Below are 13556 nucleotides of genomic sequence, written 5' to 3'. Positions count from 1 at the left end.
ATGGGCACAAAGTCCAGGAACGCATCGATGTTCGTCACTATGTGATCTGTACAACCACTGTCCACTAGCATGCCTGCTGTCTTCCACTGGGCAAGAGCTGCCCAGCATTCCTCGTCTGGTGTAGCCAATGTTGGACCCATTGCCACTGACTCATGTTTGCCTCCATCTCTTTGTCTCTTGCATGCCCTGTCTAGGTGACCCTTCTCACCACACTTGCTGCATTGTGCTGTCTCCTTCTTCCTGCAGTCCTTGGCAAAGTGTCCAGGGATCTCACACACAAAGCAGTTTCCTTTCTTGGGTCCCTTCTTGAAGTCACGCTTCACTGCCAGTGCCACTGAACCACTTTGTCCCTTGTGTCTCTGCACCGTGCTCTCATGAAAGTTCTGCAGCCTTTTCCTCAACTCTGTGAAGTTCGTTGCCGGGTTGAAGCTTTCCTGTATAACAAAACTTTCATACCTCATTGGCAGACCACTGAGGACCAAGGCTTTGAAAAGGGTCTCTGAGACTGCTTCCCCTGCTTCTTGTAGCCTTGTGAGCAACTCCTGTCCTCTGATGAAGAAGCTGTCCAAATCCTCAGAATCCTCGAGCTGCAGTCGAGCAAGCTGTGCCACTAAAGTCACCACTGTCGGTGTCTCCACACTCTGAAATCTCTCTTGCAAAAGCTTCCAAGCCTTTGCTCCATCTCCAATGCCATCATCTCCCACACAGTCATGTCTCATCAGCATGAGGGTTGTTGCATCTAGAGTCAGTGCCAGATGGCACCACACATTGTTTCGCTTCTCCTTGATGTCTGCAACTTCCTTCTCATATGCATCCTTCAACACCTTGTGGTTCTTCTTCTCATCATTGGTTGCCCCATTGGCCTGTGGCGCAGGCTCATTGGGTTGCTCCTCTGTCCACAGTAGTGATTTGTAGAGTCCCTTCGTCTGCATCATCGCCACAAATCTTGTGCTCCAGATTGGAAAGTCCTGTGCCTTTCCTGTGTAGGTCAGCAGCTTCACTGTCTGTTGATCCATTGAAGTTTGAGCAGGCAAAAACAGTTGTGAAAAGAAAAGGTACTAAGCAGAAAAGGATTATGACTGTCAACAACAAATTAGTTTTGTTTTGGAAATTAATTTATGACTTAGAAAATTGCTGGGCCCATAACCTGTTGGGTTATGGACTTTCGCAAGCGGAATAAAAAGCGTTTTTAACTAAGTAAAAGAATTAATTTCTCAAAAAATGAGAGAATAACAAAATGATATTTTACAGAAGAATTTAGAGATTTACAGCAGAGATCTGATTATTAGATCAAGATGGTGATTTGAATTTGGGGATGAAAAATGACTCAAAAATCAGCTGTATATATACCCATTATCAGTGTGAAAAAGTCAAGATACAAAACTAATCTTAGCACCGTGATTTATAGTGGGGGTCGCAAGGGTTACCCAATATGGTTGGCTTCTGCAAATCAGTCGCAAAGGGAACCATAAATGGAATGCATTTGCACTTTTCTAAGAATTCATTCACACTTCCGGAGATATCATCATCATTTAATACATGCTGGGAAGATTTTACATCACTTAATCTAACTCTAATAATAGTTATCTAGATTCACCAATTTGAACCGAATGTTGATTCTCAGCCCCATTTGTTGACGATTCATTTATACAATTTCTTTGATCGAAGTCATATTGCTTGTCTTTCTAATCTGGTAAGTCAAACTTTCTTTCTATTTCTCACTAAGTTTAAGACTATAGTTTGATCGATATTCTAACAAATCTGCTCCGTTAAGTTGCCATTTTGTTTAATGGGACAGTACCTGTTTGTTTTAGTCCAATTCCACGAACTTTGTGAATTTGCAAAGGTTTGTTTTGAAAAATCGTGCAGGGAGAGGTTAATTCCCTTGCGTTAACTTTAGCTGGATTCGAAAGATCTTCCCTTCAATTTTTAAGTCTCTTAATGGTGTCTAGATCTATTATACTATAGGGGAAATTAATCTCATTGTTATAAAACCACCGTTTTTGCTTATTTTATTGATTATTTATTATGCATATATCATAATCTATGTTTGTTCTGTTGCCAATTCAATAAAACTCTTCGATTTACTAATTCCACTTAGGCCTCTCGGTTCGCCAAATCGTCAATGAAACAGACCGAGTATGAGTTAACGACCAAAAAGTATATAAGTCCAATAATCCAGTCTGCGGTCGTGATGGGCGAATGGGTTCCATTTTGTTGGAAAACAGCCAGCCAGCGCCTCCTGTAGAGAAAAGGAATCCTAACTGATTGCTCACGCTGCTCGTTCCAGCTTGGCGAGGAGTCCCCCGATTCCACTTGCCTCGCAAAATTCTTCAAAACGTAAATATTAGACTTCGTTTTATCTGCCGGCTTCTTCTGTCGCATTTGCCGTTTCTCGTACCACACATGCACGTTAATTGAGAGAGCTGCTAGAATGATGGCAATTCCTGATAGTATGATGGAGTTGAGGAAGTAGTTTCCGACGTCTGGGAAGGTGCGGGATGTCTCGGGTATGTACTCGGTGACTATCATGAGGTTGACACAGAGGGCGAGGGTGAGGGTGACCCCGTACCCAATCCTCTCCCCACAGTCCACCGGCAGGAAGAACACCAGAGCAGTCACTCCCAACAACAGTGCATTCGGCAACAACAGGTTCTTTGTGTAGAATGTGTTCAGTCGCTTGTACACGAGCAAATAATGAATCTCGCTAAAAGTACCGTACGGAAATGTTTCTACGTGTTGCGTGCATGTCGTCTCTAAAACAGATCACGCATTTCTAAGAGTGTAAAGAGCACTAAGATCCGATTTTTGAAACTAATTGTATATAACAAGAAAGAGGTCCGTTATTTTTGCGGTTTGTTCAGTCTGACACATGCCTACATTTCAGTCTGGCGGAGAATAAAACATTTGAGTAAGTTTTGTGGTGGGTTAATATCAAGACAGGCGGCGGCTTGTTATAAAAAAGCCTATATGTGTTAAAAGAAAATATTTGGACAGATGAATGGCCAGAGTTCTACCCAGGATGAGGTGAGCGAACCGAACCAGCTCTGATAAGACCAGCTAGGGTAAACCGCAACCCTTCCACATATTCTGGCAAGACTACCTACAGTCTGGAAAAGCCTGCAGGGCCATCCAGAGTCTGCACGGTCTGATCAGCGCACTACCTAACGTATCAAAAGTCTGATCAGAGACCAATTCAGAGTTTGCATTGTCTGATCATAGCGTGGTATAGAGCCTGTGTAGTTTTGTTGTATGACCTGTATAGTCTGAACAGAGCTGTGTCCAGTGCCTGCACAGTCTAGTGATCAGAAACTGTCTATTTCTTTGGAAAAAATCTTCTACACCAAAAATTACTGCTACTTTTTCTAGACCTCTTTCTTATGAAAATTCAAATTTAAATGAGCAGTGAAAACAAAAATATACTAACAACACAATTTTGTTTGTCGATTGACAAAAGCTGCAGTTATGAATGCAAGAAAACGAATATCAATGGTTGATATCAGAGCAAAAACAAATTGTTTGTAAAATCTAATATTGTTCAGTATTTTTTGAATATGTAATTAACTGATCTAAGTTCTCTCCTAACTTTGAAAAAAAGTCATGTTCTTAAAAAAATACTTCAAGTCAGTGTGAAAATTGATGAGTTTTCCACCTTGTTCATCCACCTCTTTCGCAACACTGCTTAACAATGTCTGGAACCAATCTCCCCTTTCTAAGTAGAGCTTAAGGCAAGCAAACAAAGGAAAAAAAATAAAAACCAACGCAAATGGTCTGTCAGGGTTATTTTTCTTTTCTGAAATGCAATCTTGTGTCATTCTGGCCGAGTCTGATACAAGTGCGTCGATTTTTTAGTTTGCGTTCCAACAATTGCTACCTGATTACAAAATTTTTCACTCTAAATTTTAAAATCATTTCCTGCAAAGCGAAAATTAACAAAATTTTTGTTTTGATTTTTTTGAATTGGATCACGTGTTCCTTTTTTTCTAGAATCATTAAAGTTTGTTCGTTTGTTTCTTTATTTCAATGGGATATTTTTGATGATTCAGTTTGTTAAAGGAACTTAAAAAAAACTAAAATTGAGATTGGTTATGTTTGTTTATTTTCCGTGAGCTTTTCAAGTCTTTTAAATTGATGTGAGACTTTCAATAAAACATCCTCTTTAATTCAAATTCTGGTACCTAATTTTATTTTGTGCCTAAACAAAGTTTTAAAAGACACCTAACTAACACTACGATTTTTCTTTATTTTATAAGAAAAACAGTCATCATACTTTACCTGAAATGTTTCGCTGGAGATATTTTGGGAACTGCATTTTTCCAACTTGTCATATATTTCAACAATATTTCTCACTCTTTGGCCTTCTTATTTCAATTTCAGCCGACTTATTTAAGTAAATTGGAGTGAAGAGTCACGGAAACGATTGAGAGAGCCATCTTTGCCATAAACTTGCCTAAGACTTCACTAGCATTTCAGATTTTGTAGTTGCAGACAAATAAACAAAAAAAATTAAAAGTTGAAAATTTGCCTGAGTGACTTACATGCAACAGACAGACATTAATAAAATTTCTCATCCTCTTAAAAGTATTAACTTGACCTGAAAAATAGAGAAGCAGGCAATGCAAAAATTTCGCATTTTAAAGGAAATGAGAAATTCTAGAAAATTCAAAGAAGGTTATGGCGCTCACTTTTTTCACAAATTACTAAATTACTCAAACTGACGCAATTCATTCAGTTATCAAATGGTTTTTTTCCAAAACATTTTGGTATATAAAAATTCCCTCTGAAATGAGTTTCAGTTAATTTTTTAAAGAAAAAACACAAAATTAATCCTTAACCACCCGAATCGCCTGAAAATGAGCAAACTGTTTGAAATACCACCGAATAAGGGTTTGTTGATTATCAAAAAATCAGAACGCCTTCAAAAAAATATGATTTTCAGATATGAAAATAGTAAAATTTGTCTCTGCTCTTCAAAACTGAGCAGCAGTAATCTTTTTTGACGAATTTCTCGTCAGTAGAATTTTTAACGCCTTTTACTTCCTGTTTTTATTCCACTCAATGAGTACCTCCTCTCCTCACCACCGAGTCGCGCCATCATAAAAACTCTTTAAGTCTCAAGAAAACACAGAGCACCAGTGCAATCCAAATTTTTTGGGCTGTAAACACAATTTTTGTTTATCTATTAACAATTAGCATACACTTTTTTACCCAAAGGCTAGGCATTACACAATAATCCCCGTTTAATTTTGCTATGTAGAGGCGAATTAAGGGTGATGGGACTAACCAGTTAGTGCCCACTGCGTGTGGTTAGTGTAGGCGTCAATATCAATCTCATCGCGGGCACAGAAAAGGGATACTTCTTTACTATGGTATTGCCATGGGCCATAAGTGATCCTGCACTTCTGTGTGTCATACGGGAAGTCGGTCACATCCATCAGACAGGTAGAGGTCAACACCACCGGCTGAGCCCAGGCTGCAGATCCGTTATAGCTATGCAGATTTGCCTTGAATTACTAACTCAAGCAAAATTAACATAAATAGAAATTATTAGCAAAATATTGTATTATAAAAGATCTAAGATCTTAGGCGCAAGTCAGAAGTCCGGGGAAATGGCAACCCCAGTTGACCACACTCGGGACGAAGTGTCACCACCATTCAACGCAAAATTATTTAAGATAAGCGACGAATGCGAAAAATTTTGTAAGATAAGCGGTGAATGCGGTGAAAATACAAAAATCAGGCGGTGACTGAGGTGAAAAAAAAACTTTATCGCCTGGTAGTGGTGAAATTACATAAATTCACCGCTTTGAAAAAAGTGTCCAAATTACGTAAGATAAGCGGCGATTGCGATGAAATTGCATAAATTCACGTCCATTGTTCAACGAAGTTAATATACATTTATTACAAGACGCACGGAAAATTTACCCACGAATAATCATACATTTTTTGAAACATTTTTAAGCGGTGAATTTATGTAATTTCGCCACTAGAGTAAGCGGTGAACTTAAAAAAATTACAACATTTCACCGCTAAAATTTGTAATTTCACCGCTAATCTTATAAAAGTTCAACGCGTATGTTTTACAAAAAGTAGAGTGAATTTGATTTAAATTCCAAACAAATATGCAAGATTTTAGTGAGAATTTGCGCAGTGGAAGAAGAAGTTGCTGGCATGCAGGAGGTGAGAAGTTCGAATCGCAAAAAAATGTACAAAGTTTGTTGTACAAAAAACCCAACTTTTCACCGCTTATGCTACATATTTTTCCGTAATTTTAGGAAATAATCGTATTTAATCGTTTTCGATAGGTATATTTAGGAAATGATCGTTTTTGATCGCTCTTTTATAGGAAACTGCTGTTTTGATTATTCCGTTTTGATTTTTGACTTGAGAAAAAGTGATAAACATGATGAATATTTGGATAACATACATTACAAGTAATGTGCGTACGCACATAATGTTCCGACCCCGCTCATCCACATTCTTGACTGAATTGGCTACCAAATGAGGAAGAGATAAGAAACGTAGAAAAACATACATATCTGCAATTCATTGAACCAATCAATAATAGAATAAAATAACGCCACTTTAGAGGGCACATGAAACTTGTTGTTAATAAGACTACTAGAAAGACAATAATGAAAATCGAATAACAGACATTAATTACGACCAAAAACGATGTCAATTAAAAAAAATTGAAAACAAAAATCGCATCAGCTAAAACCTCAACCCTCCAAATTGACCCATACTTCATTAGAATAAACACGGGACCTGCCTTCATTGGATTGTGTAACAGGTCGACAAAAAAGGCTCGTAGTTCAAAATGTATTTCCGTTTTTGATATGAATGAGATTCAAGTCTTTAAAACCCTAAGATTTTAATTAAAATCAAAATAAAATTCATCTATAGCTCCACAGGAAGCAATTGGGATCTGTAATTGTTCAGTTTCCGTCATACGACTACAAAAAGAAGGACAAATACCGGCAAAATTAAAAAAACTCAATTCAACTTTGCGCAATGAAACCGTTAAAACCGTAAACTTCTCAATAAGAGAGTTCAAAAATGTTGAATTGCGCATTATTTCAAAGCCAATGGACTTTTCTTTGAAGTCATAGTTTGAAAAGAAAACAAAAATTCTTTGAAGTGCACAAATTTTTAAAAAAAAACCTCGAACATTTTATGAAATCTCGTATTGTCAGTAGGAACAAAGCCGAGAAACAAATGGTTGAATTTAAAACTGATATAACGATAGAATTATAGCGCCCTGGAGTTGGTTTGTGACCTGTATTTATGAAGACTATGCTACAAAACGACTGAAAAAGAATTTTATAAATGGCAAAGCTTAAAAATCCACTTATGTGTTTTGAAAACAAATGGTTTTTAAAGCAAAAGTCATAACAGACAATCAGTTTCAACAAAAAGCGATAATATTCATTAGCGAAAAAAAGCGTTACAGTACCTCAGGAAGCCAATTAGCGAAAGGTATTAATGAGACTAAGTCACGGGACAACAAAATAGCAACAAAAACAGGCAGAAGCCAAAATTTCATAAACAATTTTCAGACACCACAATCTTCACTGCACCTTAGTTATAAAATGTTATCTGCAAGAACTTTGAATCATCACTTGCTTCTCATCTGAACATCAACGGGTCTTCCTTAAAAGGACTACGGAGAATTGACAAGAATAAGGAAACCATGAATTGAACCGCCTAGAAATCTTGAAATGTTTTTAATGAAATTAAACTGTCACAGCCATGAGTCAGAATATATGAAATGTGTAGAAAAAATGATTCAAACAACAAAAGTGTTTGCAAATTTTTAAAAGGTACATTGAGTTACATGGTGACGAAAATAAAAGCAAAAAAGAAACAGTTGAGTGTTTTTTAAGTTAACTTGAATGCATTAAAACAAATAGCTATCAGCTGCATTCTTCAAAAAGATTCATTTTTAAGCCCTTTGGAAGCAATTGAGACATATCGTTATCCGGTATATGCCAGACAACAACAGAAAAGGACAAACATAGACAAAAATCGTTAAAAAGTCCACTAATTTTTCTAAATTTTGCTCGAGAAATGTGTCTCAGCCCAAAAGCATAAATTATTCAACAAAAACAGTTAACATATTTAGATACGCCGTTTTTCAGCGTTGCGTTTTTTTCCAAATACGCTTTTGTTCAAATGGACTTGCCAATAAGAGAATAATTCGTGAAGGAAACAAACTGGACCTATAAAATGTGCAATTATGCGCAAAAATGAAAATAAATTGAAATCTCGTAATACCAGATCCAAGAAACAACCAGTGGTTAATTTTCGAGCCGTTTTAGATAATGATTTATGGCTCATAGGAAATTGAATACTGTCTGTTTTTTCTGAGACTACGCTGGAACTTGAGAAAATTGAGACAAAATAGAGGCGAAGTTCAAAAATTCACCGACATTTTCTTAAAACCAATATTTTGAAGGTCAAAAGAGATATTAGATATAAATTGAAAGCATTGTCTAAAATCACTTACATATCTATAAAAGGCCAATTGGCCTTTTCATTCGGTAGACTAAGTCTTGGGAATACAAAAAAGACTACAAATGAAAGCAGAACATAAGAAGTCCGAAATTTTTACCAAAAACAGTTGATCAGAGGCATAAAAATCATAAACATAACTCCGAAACCGTCAAAAAAACTTTCCTGTACTCGATTTGTGTAATTGTATATGTCAATGATTTAGCCCTGATTTGATTTTCTTGTCAATAATATAAATAAAATGTTTAAATGCTGAAATATTTTAAAAAGTGCCCCATTAAAATCTATTTCTTTTAGCTTAAGGATCCATGGTGAGATCAAGATCATTGCTGGTATTGTTTAGATCTTTCCTGGTATAAAAGCACTCATCTGTTGAGAGGGTTGCGAAAAAAGATCAATTTTTAAACAGATGTTTTCAATACAGCAAAAGTAAAATTGATACTTTGTATACTTATCGAGTTTAATTCTGCAGAAAACGGGCACTTTTATATTTCCATAGGACTCCTAAAGCCAGTGGAAGTTAAACTAGCACTTTTTTGAGATTTTTGCGAAGAATAGGACTGCAGTTTTAAGGTGTCTACTTCCGGCAAGTTTTAAGCATGTAGGAATTTGTGTTAAAAACATATTTACTCCCATTTTTCATGAAAAAGTTCTGAAATTTGAGAACTTTAGCAGACATCCTGCCGCAGAACTCGGTTAGAACAATTCTGCAACCCTCCTCTACTCTAAAAAATCAATCCAATTTCCGTTATAAATTTTAACATGCTTCAGAGAAATTGTCAAAAATTTGGTCAAAAAACAGAAAATGTGAATAAAAAAACGGATTATCATCTCTCATTCACAAAATTTTGAAATCCGATGACTCCCTGTGAAAAGCGAAAATCAAAACATCTTTTTTTAATTCCATATTTTGCGCTGGAGGGGCTTTCTAATGATACCACTCACAGCTCTCTACGAAGATTTTATCGATCGGCCAAACTTGACCGAACAAAAAAATCCCGTTTCTGTTAAAGTACCACGGTTCACAAAAAGTTTTATTCATAGAATTCTCATTTTATGGAGCTTTTACTTCATACATTTATAAAATCATAACAATTAAAGATGATGTGACTACAACTTTGCTATAAATGAAAGTGCTATGAGCAATGAGCGTTCTATATTTACTATAAATGAAAGTACTATTTCAACAATGAGCGTTCTATATTTACCACTTTTCCATAAATGGAGTTCTAGTATTAGAGTTTTTTCATAAAAGGTAGTTCTACTAATCCTCCATGAGTAACAAACCGGGACATGTAACTGATCATGGTTTCTTGGTGAGCTGTATTGAGCTTATTAAACTACAAGAAACTGCGGCTAGTTTTTGAACAGCAGGCTACACATTACAACAAAACTTACTGTTAACAAGCATTTAACAGGTTTCTTACCTCATCAAATTTTAAGATAACAAATTTCCCATAGAATAATGCAAGCATTTGTCATCTGAGGCTCAGATCTCATTTGACTGCAGACTAAGAGAAATCTGAGTTACTTGGAAATTTTCGTTATCACTGAAAACTTTATAAGCAATTCTATGACTACATATTTTTCGATGAATACCGGATCACTATAAAGTAATATTTGCAATGTTTTCACCCTATTTTATGAAAGTTATATGATTGCAATTTTCGTAGACGCAATAATATGTAGTTGTAATCTTATATATTTTTCAATTACGAGGTCTAATACGAATAATGGAACATTATCTGTTGTTTGTTTCGCAATAAAACACAAAGCTCCCCCTTTAAACATGTCTTCATTGCATCAAAATATCAGAAAAGTAGACAAATTTGGCGTGGCCCTTACTGCTCGTGTTTTATAGCGCTTAAATCATTAATCAATAATTTTACTTAATTTTACTTAATCAATATTCACTTAATTTTAAATTATATTCTTGCTTCTTATTAAGCGAGCGAACTTTTATAATTAAAATTTTCAAATTGCATGCAGGTGATCTTTTCCGCTAGTGCCCCCAGTCCTATATAGCCGAACCAAATATTAATGTTTTGCTCCTTTCTGGAAAGGTTACTTATGATCATGATTACGTACCTAGTATAATACATCAACAGACTCATTTGCAATATTTTTCAGGAAAATCAGAGTAGTGGATCCATTTACAAATCACGTAATTCCAAAAAAAATAATAAGAACAAGTTTTTTGTGGATGTTTACATTATATTCAGTTCGTTACTATTATGCACGTATTAATTTCGAATCACCGCTCTGTTAATATTTTCCAAATCCCCATTCACGTGTATTCGCATGTAAAAACTCAAATGCATACATAATGTTGAAACATATACAAAGGGGTGTGCCTAATTTACTGGGGGGCCCTGTCGGAAAAGATCCCATGCAGCTGGATTATAACATTGTGTATGTGTGTGTGTTTGTGTGTGTGTGTATGTGTGTGTGGGCGCACGTATTTGTGTGAGTGTGTGTTTGTGTGTGAGTTTTGTGTGTGTGTGTGTTTGTGTCTGTGTGTTTGTTTGTTTGTTTGTGTGTGTGTTTGTGTGTGTCTGTGTGTGTTTTGTGTTTATGTGTGTGTGTGTGTTTGTTTGTGTGTATGTGTTTGTGTGTGTCTGGGTGTGTTTTGTGTTTATGTGTGTGTGTGTGTGTGTTTGTGTGTGTCTGTGTGTGTGTGTTTGTGTGTGTGTCTTGGTGTGTGTGCGTGTGTTCGTGTGTGTGTGTGTGTGGGATTGATTAAGTGTATATGCACTCAGCCATTTTCCGTCGCCTGGTCAAAAATCTAGTAAGTAGGATAGTCAAAAGAGCAATCGATGCGGTTCGATGCAAATAAATTTACATGAACCTTGACTGATACGACCCCGTGATTAAAGTAGTTCACAATGTCAAGTAAAAAACATGTGGTCGTGTCAAGTCTGATCTTATGAACAAACAAATGAGTAGGAGTGTACAATTTACTGAGCAAACAATGACACGAAAGAACTTAAGAATCAAATGAGAATTATTCTTGCATTTTCAACAGTACAGTAGATGGTTATCTTTGAGATGGTTATACAGATACAATAAATTACAAGTATCTATCTAATAGAGTAGCAGACAGTAACCAGGTGCTGTTCCTAGATAATCAGTAAGAACAGTTAGGTTCTTTTGACCTGATGTTACTTTGAATCCCAAACCTTATTGGCTCAATCAACGAATTCAAGATATTTCAGCTCTGTTTAAAATTTTGAACCTGTGGATTGATTTCAACGGATGCTTGTAAAGCCGTGAAGTGATATCACAGGGTCCTTGTTCTGCTGAGTTTTCGAGATCTATATTATGAAACATATAAAACGATATAATTTTCAAGAGCAGTTCAAGAGATGTGACCATTCAACAAAAACTGTGATCTTTAAAATCACTGTTTTGAAAACACACTTTAAAATAATATGATATGAAACGCGATCTGTATCTATAGATTTTAGAAACTTACAGAACCTAAATTTTGAAAGGTTTTATGCAAAACTAGACTATCAGAGTTAACAAAGTTTCTTCGAAGATTATTTAACTTATATGCAATCAAGACAATTCTTGATTAACATACGGGTCTTTGTTTTCATTTTTTTTTTAAAATTTCATTCGTCTGTGTTCGATTAGTTAGGAGCAATTCTTTGAATTTTAGAAGTAAACCATAATTTTTCACTGATTTTGGCAAAAATACAGCACTGACTTTCAAGCAAACACAATACTCATTTTTTCAACGAGAAAATTGACTGAAACTAATTTTAAGGCTGGTTCCAAATTTATACTACGATAGTTAGGTGATCGAAGATTTAGATGCCAATGATTGAACTAAATGAAGCCGGTTTAACAATTCGAATGATGCACAAAAATTTCAGAGCAAATTTTGTTATTGATAAAATTTATCTCTGTATCGCAACATAAAATTTTTTGGCTGACACGCGTTTGCTGACATTTTAAAAACCATTTTGAGAGCTGCCATGATAGGGCTTAGGAAATAGAACATCACCAGAGAGCTTTTTTGTCATAGAAAACTTTAGTAGTAGATAAAACAAGGGAATCAACCACCAGTAAAATTTGTCCCTTTCTCTAACGCTAATCGCGCATGTCGAATCGGGCCAAATTTTACTGTCTGTTGATTCCCTTGTTTTATCTACTACTATATATTAGCTCTAAATTCAATAAAAAAAATCAATTAAATTCAAAAATAAAACAAAAAAAAAACAAAAAATCAAAGCAAAATTTACAATTCACTCTTTAAGAGCGATTCACTCTTATTCAGAGTGATCCCCCAGTAGAAAGATCGCCCTTTTTCACTCTTAAAGAGTGATTCCCTCTTTTTTGATATTTTTTTATTTTTTTTATACATTTTATTTCAAATTATCTGTACTCTTCAATAAATTTATATTTTCTTTTACTTTTTCTATATTTATTCCATTATTAATAAGAATTAAAAAGAAATGATACAAAATTATAGTATTTACATGAACAACTTTCCTGTGTTTGGACAATAACTAAAGGACTTACAGCTCTAGGACTTTGTCTTTTATCTAATAAGCTTGTACTAAATCCTCTAGTTAATTCTGCATCTGGATGTTGTTTCTTTACATGAGCCCGTATCCCATCATATCTCACAACAGAAGTACAATATGCACAATTAACTTTAGCTGAAGTACAACTTCTACATGTATACTTACTCTCATCAAAATCAGTTAGTGGTTTTACATAATTACCTTTATTACAACTTCTAATTAAGACTTCTGGGTTTAAGTTGGGGTTGAGGTTAGGGTTAGGGTTAGGGTTGGGTTTCAACATGTATACTTACTCTCATCAAAATCAGTTAGTGGTTTTACATAATTACCTTTATTACAACTTCTAATTAAGACTTCTGGGTTAAAGTTAGGGTTAAGGTTAGGGTTAGGGTTAGGATTAGGGTTAGGATCTGAGTTAGAGTTAGAGTCATAGATAGAACCAGAACCAGAACCAGAACTACAACTAGAACTAGAGCTAGAGCTAGAACTAGAACCAGAACCAGAACT

At 35.5% G+C, this 13556-nt stretch overlaps 1 protein-coding gene across 1 annotated transcript in view; it reads right to left on the bottom strand.

Moving 5' to 3' along the window:
* Nucleotides 1–1997: 1997 nt before the first annotated feature.
* The window catches only part of LOC142342195 (neuronal acetylcholine receptor subunit alpha-6-like), a 30116-nt gene continuing 18557 nt past the window's right edge, over nucleotides 1998–13556 (bottom strand). Inside the window, exons 2-3 of the mRNA XM_075393434.1 lie at nucleotides 5285–5490; nucleotides 1998–2756 (exon numbers count right to left, since the gene is read on the bottom strand). Coding sequence (XP_075249549.1) covers nucleotides 2098–2756; nucleotides 5285–5490 — 865 coding nt within the window. The 3' untranslated portion in view covers nucleotides 1998–2097. The remainder of the gene's footprint in view (nucleotides 2757–5284; nucleotides 5491–13556) is intronic.

This window comes from Convolutriloba macropyga, chromosome 7 (assembly GCF_964194025.1).
Source record: "Convolutriloba macropyga chromosome 7, txConMacr16.3, whole genome shotgun sequence".
In the NCBI taxonomy this organism is placed as follows: Eukaryota; Metazoa; Xenacoelomorpha; order Acoela; family Convolutidae; genus Convolutriloba; species Convolutriloba macropyga.
Note: the sequence above shows the minus strand (reverse complement) of the source record. Positions and strands in the feature narration are given on the sequence as shown.